We start from the raw sequence: 12,978 nt of genomic DNA, 5'->3' as shown, positions 1-12,978 counted from the left end.
TTGTATAGTTCTCTTTTTTTTTTTTTTTTTTTTTTTTTTTTTTTTACCTGTTATTTGATTTTACTCAACTGGATACTCTGTGTAGATTTTGTATGATTTTGCATTGTATTGGAGTTTGATACCTCAAGACAAATTTCCAAGGAATGTTGTACATATCTATTGGACATACTGTATGCTTGCACAATAAAGAAGTTGTGATCTTATTATGTTACATTATGTATTTTATGATAGGAAATTTATTGTTCGAGAAGATCAAGTTAAGTGTACATATTAAAATTTAGAGTCGGCTGTTGTTTTATTTGTTGGGTCAACGTCCCATTGAACCAACAGATAAAACAGAACAAAACAAGATAAAGCAAGAGCTAGAGACTTGCAATAGTCTCTAGTTCTCTAGTGTATTCTTTGTGACTTGTTTTGTTGTTTCAATATTTTCAATGCTTTACTTTTTCAATACAGTATCACAATTTATTGGAAAACTTGTCTAATCTCCTATTTTCCACTCAAAATTCAGGCACCATAACTTATACAAGAATAATAATAAAATATTTATTCTGTAACTCAATGAGAACTTCCTGGAAATCAGTTATACTCCAAACATATGCTTTTGAACCATTTGTATGGGAAAAAATACAAGAACATAACATAAAGTCTTCAGTGTTTACTGAGAGGCAAGATAAAGGAATCAGGGATGGAGACAATACAGAAATTATATACTACAATAAATATCATCACAAATGCAAAAAGCAGAAAACATCATTTGTGCCATGACATGAATATTTTAATCTTTGCTAATAGTTTCAAAGAGATTCCTCTCTTATTTACAAAACTGTGAACTGAAATCTCTCTGAAAAATTTAGACCAAGATATAATCTGACAGATCTTATCACATCATTAAGAGATTAGTGATTTGGATTTTCATAAAGCATAAAATTTACCCATATTAAAGAGTCGTCTAGAGATCAAAATCACTAGTCTCTTGACATCTCAAGGACAAAATATCAAACACAGCCATATCAATAATCGTTTGATATCTTAACTAGCCAAGTGAAAAACTTGACTATTTTGTTATGGTTTAGTGTAAGCCTCCAGTATCATGCTAAATCCTACAAATAAATGGGTATGTATGATATTAGGCCCTTGTATAATTTTACTGTTATTATACAACACATGTATAGTCAATGACAAACCTACATGAATGTTGACATCATTGTGATCACACATGAAGTACTGTACTTGAGTTAACTAGTTATATTAATCCACAGCATTCGGAAGACGGGTACATCCACAAGCAGACTTATCCTCTCTCAATGACATCTAATATCTATTTAATCATCATTCACTGTAAATTTCAGAGACCTAGCATCCCACACGTACGATATGCATTGATGAGTCAAAGTACAACATGAGTAAACTTGCATGCAACACATCCATTTCCATTCACACAATCAAAAGTGTCCACATATGAGAAATATGAAGACTATACCAATCTTATGTACTGTATATGTATTGCACAGAGATCTAGCCTATATTCAAAGTTTAAGTTTATTTTTATTTTTCAAAATAATATAGCAGTGCCTAAGTTATCCTCAGTTAGAACATTATGGTCATAAAAACACAAGAGGTCGGAACACAAAGTTTATTATGGATAACATTTTGTTCACAAGAGCTCAATTTTGAGCAAGGCTCTTGTGAGCAAAATGTTATCCACGATAATGTTCCTGTTTGTCTGTTACATAACTTATAATTTATTATTTTCTACAATTCTAATTAATAATTTAGATTTTTCCAATTGTTCCCATGCATGCAGCAATTTTTTGCTTTTAACCAATTATATTAACATGAATAATATCACTTTCTCTCAAGTTGCATACAATGTATTTTCCTCTATTCCCAACCAACTGTTGATTGCAAAGACTGGATGGGAAAGGGGGTACAACATTTGTTATTTAGCAATAGTAATTCATGACATATGATTACATTTCAAACAGAGATACTATTACAAATACCATGCTATTTTGCATCCGCAATGCTTCATATCTGTGGAAATGGAGCCTAGTTCTGTGTAAGGCTATGTCTTGTACATATGCATAACAACACTAGCTAATAACCTATAAACAAAAATTTTAACTGAATGCAATGCATGGGGACAATGCTAACTGGTCACCTTTTAAGGCCTAGACAAAAGTTTAGATATGAATATAAAATGATATTTTTACATGAAATGAATCCTGGTTGTTGATATTGACGATGTACTGTATATCATTGTGGAAATTACACACATCTTGTGCTTCTTTAGTTAGCTGCAAAAGAAAAGTAAAGTGACATCTGACATTGATGAAGGTATCAGGCAATGATGAAAATATCTGATAATGATGAAGATATCTGACAGTGATGAAGATATTTGACACCAATGAAGCTATCTGACACTGCTGAAGTTATCCGACACTGATGAAAATGTACAACTGTATATTGCATATAGACTTTGAATACAACAAAAGTGGAAAAATTTAACCTTAAGTGTGATTTAGAGAAGACAAAAGGTAAACCAGAGCAGTCCTAAAGCACTAATATAATGAATTTATCTTAGAGTGATCAGCTGATAAAACTATACATGAAAGTAGTTACAGAGACATATACTCAAGTACTGTAGTCAAAACAATTAGTCATTAATTCTCATACAGATCTGGCACTATCGTTTAAATGAATTCCTAAAAAGGAAATGAATTCACAACATCTGGATGATCTACATCCCTGTTATGTTTATCGCCACAAACACATTTTTTGCTTCTGTCGTGTAGTGTCTAGTCATATCACGGCACACTTTACTCCATTTCAGTCAGTATGAAAGCCATAAGGAAGTTGGAGTCAATCAAATATGTTGAACAAAATCAGGAGTCCAAACACAATATGTAAAAACAGCTCTGGTAGGAGAGCCATGGTAGTATTTCATAACTGGCCAAGGGTTGAAGAGTACAAAGTGCTGACAGTTGTGTACACACACAAAGATAAGTGTAGACTATTTACAGATAACTTTTTTAGGCTAACAAATAAAGTCTACTCTGAACTTTTGTTTGTCTAGACGGTAATTCACCACTTTGGCTATACCTTAATAATTTGAATCAGCTTTGATGGCATGTGCTTTGATGACATTAATAGCTACATCACAGCTTTAAAAAGTGCCTAAATTTTTTTTACTGGAATGAATTAAATTATAGAAAACATGATGTTCCTAACCATACTGTTCATAAACTTCAGCGACTCCAAATCACTCATAACTTGTCGACTCTCTCTGGGAGTAAAGAGTACAGTACTGTATGTGAATTCAACACAGGATATAACTAATGACAAAAACAGAAATCAGAGAAAAATCTGTGTATTACACATCCGGCATACAGTAAGACATGATTTCATGTTTAATAAGTAAAAGTATTTTCTAAAAACGGAATACCTGTACATGGTTTTCCCATTTGTAGTGCTTACCTACTTGAATAAATGTATCACAGCGATGGAAATTTATACCATGTGGAATGTTTTGTGCTCCTAGAGTCTAGAGTAGGCAAATATTTTTGGCACGGAATATTATGATTAACAGGCAAAATTCTCATAACCTATAATGATATTTATCAAGAATAAATAAACAAAAATTATATTAATACAGACATGAATCATGACATGCCATTAATACCCTTCTAGTCCATATGTGCTGGACCTTACAATGCTGCTGCTGCTGCCTCTGTTGTATTGCGATTGACAGGCAAAGATGCATCACTGGACACCGACACATTACTAGACACCGAGATTTCACTTGACGCTGAATGATTACTGAATGCAGATATATTAGTTGATACTGATATATATGTTGTGGTTTCTTCTGAAGTGGAAGAAGATGAATCAAAGGGTGTGGAATCGGTAACAGTGTCAATATTTAATTTTGTTGTTGAGCCATCAGTTATTTCTTCAGTTGTGGGTGTTGTCGATTCATATATAATATCGGGATGGAACACAGGCACCAGTTCTGTTGTTATTTCTGGTTCACCTTGAATTAAGAATTCAGTTGTTGAGAGAAAAATTTCCCTTAGACCTTCAGTGCTTAGACCTTCAGTGCTTAGACCTTCAGTGCTAGTGAAAATATCTTCTCTATCATCTTGATAAGTTACTGTCTCAATCTCTGGAAGGTCTGTTTCTGTTATAAACTCAAAGGTAGGTTCAACTGTTGTGCTAGATGGTTCTACAATTTCAGTGACTGTTTCTTCAGGTTGCATGAGCGAGAGATCTTCTGTTATTGTTGTAGTTTCTAAAATTGACTGATCAGTAGTTTCTATAAATGTAATATTTTTACCAACTGTGACATTAATGTTGGAAAGATGATGTGATGACTCTGTATTGTTCCAGTTTTCATGACTACCGATGGTACCATTGAATTCAGGGGCTATAGTTGCACTTTCAGTTGTTGATGCTGGAGTGGTTATGTTGGATGATGTGGTTGTGTTTTCAGTTGTTAGTGGTGGTTCAACATAGGATGTGTCTGTAGCATTGATCACAACAGGAGAAACGCTGAAAAACTTTGTAGTACTTTCTGTAGTTTTGGTGCTGGGAGTTGTTGGTTTGTCAAAACCACAAGTTACACTTGCCATATCTTCACATTTTTGAGTGTTGACATCAAACATAGTTGCACCAGTGCACAGGAATTTAAGATCAAGAACTTGTTTTTTGACAAAGCCTGGTGAGCAATAGTGAAATACTTGGCAATTAGCCTCAGGGTCAGGATAAAACTGCTCTAGCTTCTTGTCTTTACAAGTAAAATTGGTTTCAGGTAAATTTTCCCTAGTGAAGGGTCCCTGAGGTGTGACAGATGATGGAGTTACTGCTCCTGTTGAAGAATTTACTGACACATCTGAATCTTTTGGTGGTTCCACTGTTGAAGTGACATTAACACTGTCTGATGGATGAACGTCTGTAGTGCCTTCCGTGGTGGTTAAAATTGTGAAGTTAGTTGAAGCTGTGACATTTTCTGTCTGACTCATTTCTGTGCTCATGTTCAAGGCAGTAGGTAAGGTAGTTACAGTTGTTGATGTTCCCACTCCAGAATGCTGAACTGCTTCAGTAGTGGAAGAATTAGCTAAACTCTCACTTGATTCTGTAATATTAGTGCCTTCAGTTTCAACAACAGTCACAGATGAATTAAAAGTAGTTGGAGACTCGCCTACTTCAAGATGTGTTGATGAAGCTATTGAGCTTTCATTTGCGAAATTTTGTAATGAAGTATCATTTGTAACTGATTGTACCGTTTGATTGTCAGCTAGAACTTGAGGAGGAATCGAGTCCAAATCAGAGGCTGATCCAGTTCTTGTTGGTTGTATTTCAGAGGTACTATTTTCTGTATTTAATGGAATATTTGGAAAAGTTGAAGTTCCTTCTGGTGATGGTGTGGAAGTAACCTTTAAAACAGAATCAACTATCGTTGTTGTAGTTGAAGGTGGTGGAAGAGGTGTGGTCAAATATGCAGACAGTTGCGTAGCTGAAGTAGCAATTGCTGTTCCTGTAGGAGAGAGTTCTGCTTGAATATTGCTCATTGATATTGGGACAATAGTCTTTGTAGTTGTAACAGTTACAGTTACAGGAGTTACAGTGACTGTTGTCGTGGATGTAGTTTTCAAAGAGGTGCGTTCTGGAGATATTGTGACAGTCGATAATGTTGTGGGTATTGCTGGATGAGTTGGACTGACAAATGAAGTCGATGCAGTGTCCTTCTGCCTGGTAATAATTACTGTTGGAAGAACGGTTGGACTTAAGCCAATAGTTGTAGTAGCAATAGTTGGATGATTGAAAGCATCTTTCAAAGTAGTGTTAGTAACAAAGTCAATGTGTTTAAATTTTGTTTCTTCAACTTCATCCGAACTACCAGGTGATGTTACTATAGAAGATGATGCAAATGCTTCTTCTATTTTGGTTTGATTACCAGTAAGCACTTGTTCTGCCACAGTGATATTAGCAACATCCCTCTTTTTGCGATTTATATAGCCATATCTTTGTACTGCCTCAGCACTAGAAATAGGAACCATAGTATCAACATATACTTTCTTTGGATAAAGATCTTTCCCATCAGTTTGCAAGGCATACACTTCAATGAAAGTTGAATGCTGGGCATTTTCTAAAGTCCATTGCTGAAGTGCAGCAAGATTGTAGAGAGCACGGCGTACACGTGCATCCTCCACTCCTGGCGTTATTATCAAATTAGCTAAGGGTGGCAGAGCAGCACGACGAAATCGGTGAGATTGCAAAAGACTGGCTGCACGCCTTTTTCTGTTTGCAATGATTTGTCTTTTTACAGATCCCATGCCAAGAATTTCACTCAAAGTCTCCTTTGCACAATTCACCTGTAAGTGATAATGCAATTAAAACAAAATTTCATTTAAATAGCTGCTTCATGTGGTAAATGTTACATCAATTGATATATCACAAAATGTTAAAGATAATTGTGAAACACTTACTTTCTTAGCAAGTGTACAATGCTGTCGGAGCTGTGAGAAGAGATATCCTTTCTTGCATGAGAACCGTTTTTCCGAAAGTCTGTTATCACTTAGAGCCTCACAGACTGTGTAGTCTTGGCAACCTGTGGTAAGGTCTGCTAGTGGTGTACCCAGGGGACGAGTACGACAGAGATCAACATTGCCATCTGTCGATTGATTTTGAAGGATTAATACAAATTTAAAAGCAAATAGTATAATGAAGGAATATGTCATACTGTGCAAGATTGAGGAGAGCATGTTAAACAAAATGGATGGTGATAGACTGGGAGTAGAATATTAAAAAAAAATGACAGTAGAAAAAGAAGAGGAAGTGTATGGAGATGGTCTGACATGGCATGTAAAAAGCAGGTACTGTAGTGAGTACACACAATGCATGTGATTTGATAAGGAACACGGCTGAGTGGCAGCAGTAAGTAAGAAGGTAATGAAAGTATTTGATTGTAGTATATTTGATAATTCACCACAGGTAATGAAAACTGTACAATTACAATGTTATGAAGAAGTAGAGTGGTGCTGTATTTACATGCCAGGTCAGAGACTGGGCCACAGGGACCTTGACCCCCAGAATCAACCCAAAGTAACCATTTGCAGTCACTATTTGTGCCTCCAGAATCGAGCTGTTAGCTCTTGGACCATTCCTTTCTACCCATCAGTTGTCTGATATACTGACTCTCGACCTGTTTAGCTCTATCAAAACTACTTCACGTGTCTTGCACTAAAACCCACACACACACGTAAAGTTGATATTTCAAAACAGAAGCATGTCAACAACAAAGATCGCGACCACCACAGGGAAGGGCAACACACCAACAGATAAATACTTCAAAGGATTCTCAACACAAAACACAACCACAAAAAACCAGCACTGAATGTAATGAAATGCCATTTTCTGGGTGAGCACCAGGCTGATATGTATGTATTAGACCGTGGTATCAATCGATTGGAGTTCTTGCCTACCGGGGACCACATGCCAGAACATGGCCTTTTCAGAGAGGCACAAGGAGCAGTGGCCTATGGAAACACCCCATGTATTTGGAAGTGTTCCACATCTGCCATCGACCGGGGTCTGGCAGCCAGAATGGTAGGCATAACAAAACAAACCCCACTTTGGAAAAATCGCTACCACAACCCGAATAGAGGCAAAACTCCCAAACTAAAACAAGCAAACGTCACTAATGCCAATCATCTGCACAGCCAGATGGGGGCCAGACTCCCTGCACCAGTCGCTACAGCATTCAGTTCTGAGGCCGAGCATAAAAAAACGAGAGAAAAAAAAAAAACGCTGACCGGAGGGAGGGAGGGTGCCAGGGAGCCAGGCGAGTCTGGCTTACCCAGACAATGGCGTTTCATTACATTCAACGCTAGTTTTCTGTGCAGAGCCCCTATGGCTTACCTGGAGCTAACTAACCAAAGAAGTGTTAAGAGGGACTTATCCAGCAGGCAGCCACCACTTACATCTCAACTTGACATCAAGACAACTGGCTGCACCCTGCGACCAAAAGTGACACATGCCCTACTAGGGGCCAGGAATGTTTATGAGGTACTGTACTGTAATTGGGAGGCCAGGACCCTGTTCGACCTTTAAAATCCCCGTGCCCCAATGTCAGCCCAAGACATGTTACTAAAGACGGCAGCCAAAGCAGCAAACTTATGAACGTTATGGGCAAGAGGATAGACAGCAGGCTGGCTGGACCAAATAACCCTGCGGACGACCTGGGAAACCCGAGCCCTGAAACAGGGAACGTGTGAAACCGGGTCAACCCAAAGTGCATCTCTGGCCACAGAGGCTGTGGCGTAGGTAATGGCAAAGAGCTGCAACCAAACAACACATAATGCACCCCAAGGCCTGACCAACTAAGCATCAACGACCCAAGGACCCCTCTGGAAAGCTGCCAACTCATTCTTTGCCAGAAAAGAAGGAGGCGGCTGCAAACGAACAAGCCTACCGCCAGGACTGGAAGAGCAGAAACCTCTCTGCCGGAGGAAAGCATGAAGCTCCGCGACCCAACCCCCAGAAGCCAATGCCAAGAGGAAAAGAGCATTAGAAAAGCAATCTTGTACCAAAGGGGCCACCACAAACCGAGAAGAGAAGAGATAGCACCCTGTTCAAGGACCAGGATGACTCAGGCGATGCATGAGCAGGCTGGAGGTGAAAAAGCATGTGAAAGCTTACGGAATGGTGTGTTAGTAGCATCCACCTGGAACGCAAGCTGAAGTGGCTCCACCAGCGCCACACTATACGAGGCGACATTATTGGGCATCAAATGACGGTCCTGAAAAAGCCAAGATAGAAAGGACAAAAACAACCCTATCCTAAACAGAGGACAACCTACGAAGAGAGAGAAAAGAGCCAGGAAACTTCATACTGTCGCCGAGACGAAGCTCGCAGGTGGGACACCATCAATGAACCAACCTGATAACCATACAAGTGGTGATAGACCCATGTCAGAAAGACAAGATGCGAAGAGCGGAGAAGACCAAACTAGCCAGGTATCTGACCAGGCCGATCTGCTGAAAGAGGTGGAGCCGCGGAAACATCGCAGGTTTGGACACCGAGCAAGCAGAGCCTGAAACCAAGGCTGGCCAGGCAACCAAGGAGCCAACAAGACTACTCTCCCCTGGTAAGACTCCAACCAAACCAGGACTCGAAGTAACAGCTGGACCTGGGAAAGAGGTACAGGTAAGACCGATCCCAGGACAGAACCAGATGGGTTCACCAGAAAATGAACCCGGTGAGTTGGGAAAGAACCACACCCCTGGCAAGCAGACATGCAGACTTGCTGGGAGTCCACACCAGCCAGTTGTCACGGTAGGCCAGGACCCGAACCCCTAACAGATGCAGACGGGTCACCATGACCCATGTGAATACGCGAGGGGCCAGATTCAGGCCAAATGAAAGGCAACAAAAGTGGAAAGCTTGCCGCCCCACCACAAATCCTAACTATTCTCTGAACCCCGGATGAATCGGGACGTGCCAATATGCATCCGAGAGGTAGGGGCAATACACTAGCCCCGAGCACCACCTCCTCTGGAGGAGCCACCCAATGTCATCACAGGCCGGAAGAAAAAACCCGAAATGCCCACGAATCATGGAACTAGGCATGAGCAAACAGCGCGAGCCTCCCCCCACCGCCCCATCAAAAGGGCAAACCACTAAACGCCAACGCCCCTTATGAAAAGCCGGCCGACGAGCAGCGCGACCACTGCACAGACCAGATGCTGCCGACTCCGAAGGAACCTGCTTGATGGGGTTCTGGGAGTTCTTCTAATCCTTATTCTTATTCTTTTCATGGGTTAGGTAGCTCCAGGGAGTCATAGGGGCTCCCCACAAAAAAACAGCGTTTAATGTAATGAAATGCTATTTTCTGGGCAAGCACTGGAGGCTTCCCGGCACCCTCCCTTCATCTGGTTGGCATTTTTTTTCACTTTTTTTGATGCTCAGCCTCAGAACTGAATGCTGTAGCATTCAGTTCTGAATGCTGAAGGGGGAAACCCCCCATGCTTCCTGACCCCATGCTTCACAGGGGATCCAGGATACCCCTCCCCCTCCTAGGGGGAGGGGGGCTGCTGCACCGATGATCGGCACGACGGCATCAGTGATGTTTGCTTGTTTTAGTTTGGGAGTATTGCCCCTCTATTCAGGTTTTGGTAACGATTTTAACCATGTGGTGTTTGCTTTGTTAAACCCTACCATTCTGGGTGCCAGACCCCGGTCGATGGCAGACATGGAACACTTCCAAATACATACCTGCTTGATGGGGTTCTGGGAGTTGTTCTACTCCCAAAGCCCGGCCCAAGGCCAGGCTCGACTTGTGAAAGCTTGGTTCACCAGGCTGTTGCTTGGAGCGGCCCACAGGCCCATATATTGACCGCAGAAACATGGAGGTTTCCATAGGTCACTGCTCCTTGTGCCTCTCTGAGGGGGCCAGGTTCTGGCTCGTGGTCCCCGGCAGGCAAGAACTCCAATCGACTGATACCACAGTCAAATACATGCATATCAGTCAGTAAGCTCCAGGGAGCCATAGGGGCTCCCCACAGAAAAGGTGGTTTTCTTGGCAAGTTAGTGATTATTGAGGACTTGCTAAAGAATTATGAAGAAAAAGTAATTACCAGGAAATTGGAACAAGAAAATGAAGGTCTCAAGAATGAGTTGTAATTTAAAAGGAAGTATTTTCCAGCAAGGTAAGCAAAAAGTTTGTAAATCGGGGAAAGTTTAATTTGTCAGGTTTATGCAGAAAGATATTTACTGTACTGTTATTCTTCAGCTTTATCTTGCCCTTGTTAGGTCCCATTTAGATTATGTAGTCCAGTTTTGGTTCCCATACTATGAAATGGAGATAAATTCATTTGAACCTGTACAGAAAAGGATAAAAAGGCTAATCCCTGGAATTAGATACTGTACCTCCATTATGGAGAGAAATTAAGCTTAATTTACTTTCCTCTTGAAATGTAATGAGTAAAGATGGACATGGTTAAAGTAGGAGGAAGATTCGAACCTGCATACTGGGTACTCCAAAGCACATGCCTTAAACCACTGGACCACGATATGCTAAAAGAAATGTAACCTGATATTCAGTTGGGCTCTAGGGGAGGGGGGTCCAGGCATCTATTGACGCCAAATAAGGGTTTTATGCATTATCTGCACACACACACACACACACACACACACACACACTGGTGTGGTATAGGAGTTCTACCCACATGGCTTCAACTGATTTTCTCATTGATACATAATGTTAATGTGATTTATTTATCCATTTGAAGAGAAGCATTGGAGGTAATATGGAGGTACTGCAATAGGAGGTAAACTCCTATTGCATTGACCACTGCATACAGGTCACTACAACAAAATGTAGTAAATTAGCAATCAAATGTAATAGCTTAGAAATTCTGCACAATGGTTCTGACTTATGAACAGGAATTTATAACATGTTCTTACTGATGCACCAGAAATATGCTGAAGAGTACATAAAATATATATATTGTAGAAGTGCGTATAATTGGCTTTGGTGTTATCATAATAATTACTGTTCATAATTATTTCAAGATGTTATTGCAAGTAACAGCAGCCCATCAAACAAATACCGACTCAAGTATAACACTCACCAAAGTTGCCCTTGACTCAGGTAATCTTGACACACCATACACAGACTTCCTATTTCCATCACAGAACAGTACATCCAAAATAGCTTTGCACTGATTGCACAGCTAATTTGACCTAGTCTCTTGCTATGTAACCGGAGATTTTATATTTGAATTTTGTATTTTATGTTAACAATAATTGTGTGTATAGCTCTGCTATATGCATTTCCATGTTTAAAACATGAGAGTACAGTACTGTAATCTGCATCTGGTTTGGAAGCTTGCCTCAACCTCAGCTAGAGGCAAAAAACACACATTCAGCACTATGCACAAAAACACTCATTACAATTAATTACAGCACATAACCCAATGTAGGGGGAAAAAGCTGGAGGTATTATATTGTAACAGCTCTCCTTGTTAGCTAAATATGTATAATACAGAATATAATGAATGGTACTACATATAAAAAGGGATTTTGTAAGATTACATGACTCATGTTGATGTCACTATCTAACATTAAAATGATTAATAATTAAGTGCTATGGTGGTTTCTAGTTTTTTTCATAGCCAGTTAAGAAAACACTATTCAGTAGGTAAGCCCATGTCAAGGTGTCTTGAGTTTGTCCATGTCAAAAACACACCTGGGCCTTTACCTGCACTTCGACGTCCTCGGTTGGAAGAGGTGAGAGGAGAGGAAGGGATACGAGGGAAGTCAAACTCATGCTCAGGATATAGGACTTCTACGTGGACTGCAAGAAATAGGGATAACAGTTCAGAAGAATAATAGGAAGCCAGATCTAGAAAGCCAAGCCTCTTGGAATATAACCAATAGTAGCATCAAGATAGATCATTAATACAAGCAGAGAGTTATTGGTACTGCAGATTAAAATTGACCCCCATGCTTTCAAATTGTGCTAATGCAGTGAACTTGTACCTTACAAGGAACATAATTTTCAGAAATAAACTAAAAGCAAAGAGTGCACATCTAAGGAAATTAAAAAAAAATAGGTAGTAATAGAAACATTAGAATAGAGTCCAGTAGTACATATGAGGATTCATAAATGGTACAAAACTACACTCTGCATAAAAACAAATTTGTCTTCCCCCTCATCCTCAGTGGTCAGCCAGCAAAAAAAAATTTGAATTTGTGTATTTTGTCCTCGTTGTGAACATCTCCATTTACTGTACTCTTAAAGCTGTTTAATGGTACTGTAGAATTATACTATAGTATAATTATGTAGTATTACAAACAGAATATACAAACTGCGAGATGCAACAGCTGAGGAATTCACAGAACAAGATAAACAAAATAGAGATTAGTCTTGATAATTTTTGCAAACCCAATACCTGATGATATCTTCCTAGG

The 12,978-nt window shown here is 39.7% G+C and overlaps 1 protein-coding gene across 7 annotated transcripts in view; it reads right to left on the bottom strand.

The window, feature by feature from the left end:
- Positions 1 to 638: 638 nt before the first annotated feature.
- Positions 639 to 12,978, bottom strand: part of LOC123760611 (uncharacterized) — a 379,154-nt gene continuing 366,814 nt past the window's right edge. For 6 of the 7 annotated variants that reach the window (XM_069328334.1, XM_069328336.1, XM_069328333.1 and 3 more), the window contains 3 exons: positions 12,266 to 12,361; positions 6,492 to 6,676; positions 639 to 6,377 (listed from right to left, as the gene is read on the bottom strand). In XM_069328334.1, the coding sequence (XP_069184435.1) occupies positions 3,711 to 6,377; positions 6,492 to 6,676; positions 12,266 to 12,361 (2,948 nt within the window). In that variant the 3' untranslated portion in view covers positions 639 to 3,710. The remainder of the gene's footprint in view (positions 6,378 to 6,491; positions 6,677 to 12,265; positions 12,362 to 12,978) is intronic. The other variant, XM_069328337.1, reaches the window with a different exon arrangement.

The sequence above is a fragment of the Procambarus clarkii genome, chromosome 21 (assembly GCF_040958095.1).
Source record: "Procambarus clarkii isolate CNS0578487 chromosome 21, FALCON_Pclarkii_2.0, whole genome shotgun sequence".
Taxonomy (NCBI): Eukaryota; Metazoa; Arthropoda; class Malacostraca; order Decapoda; family Cambaridae; genus Procambarus; species Procambarus clarkii.
This window is presented reverse-complemented; position numbering and strand designations above follow the sequence as displayed.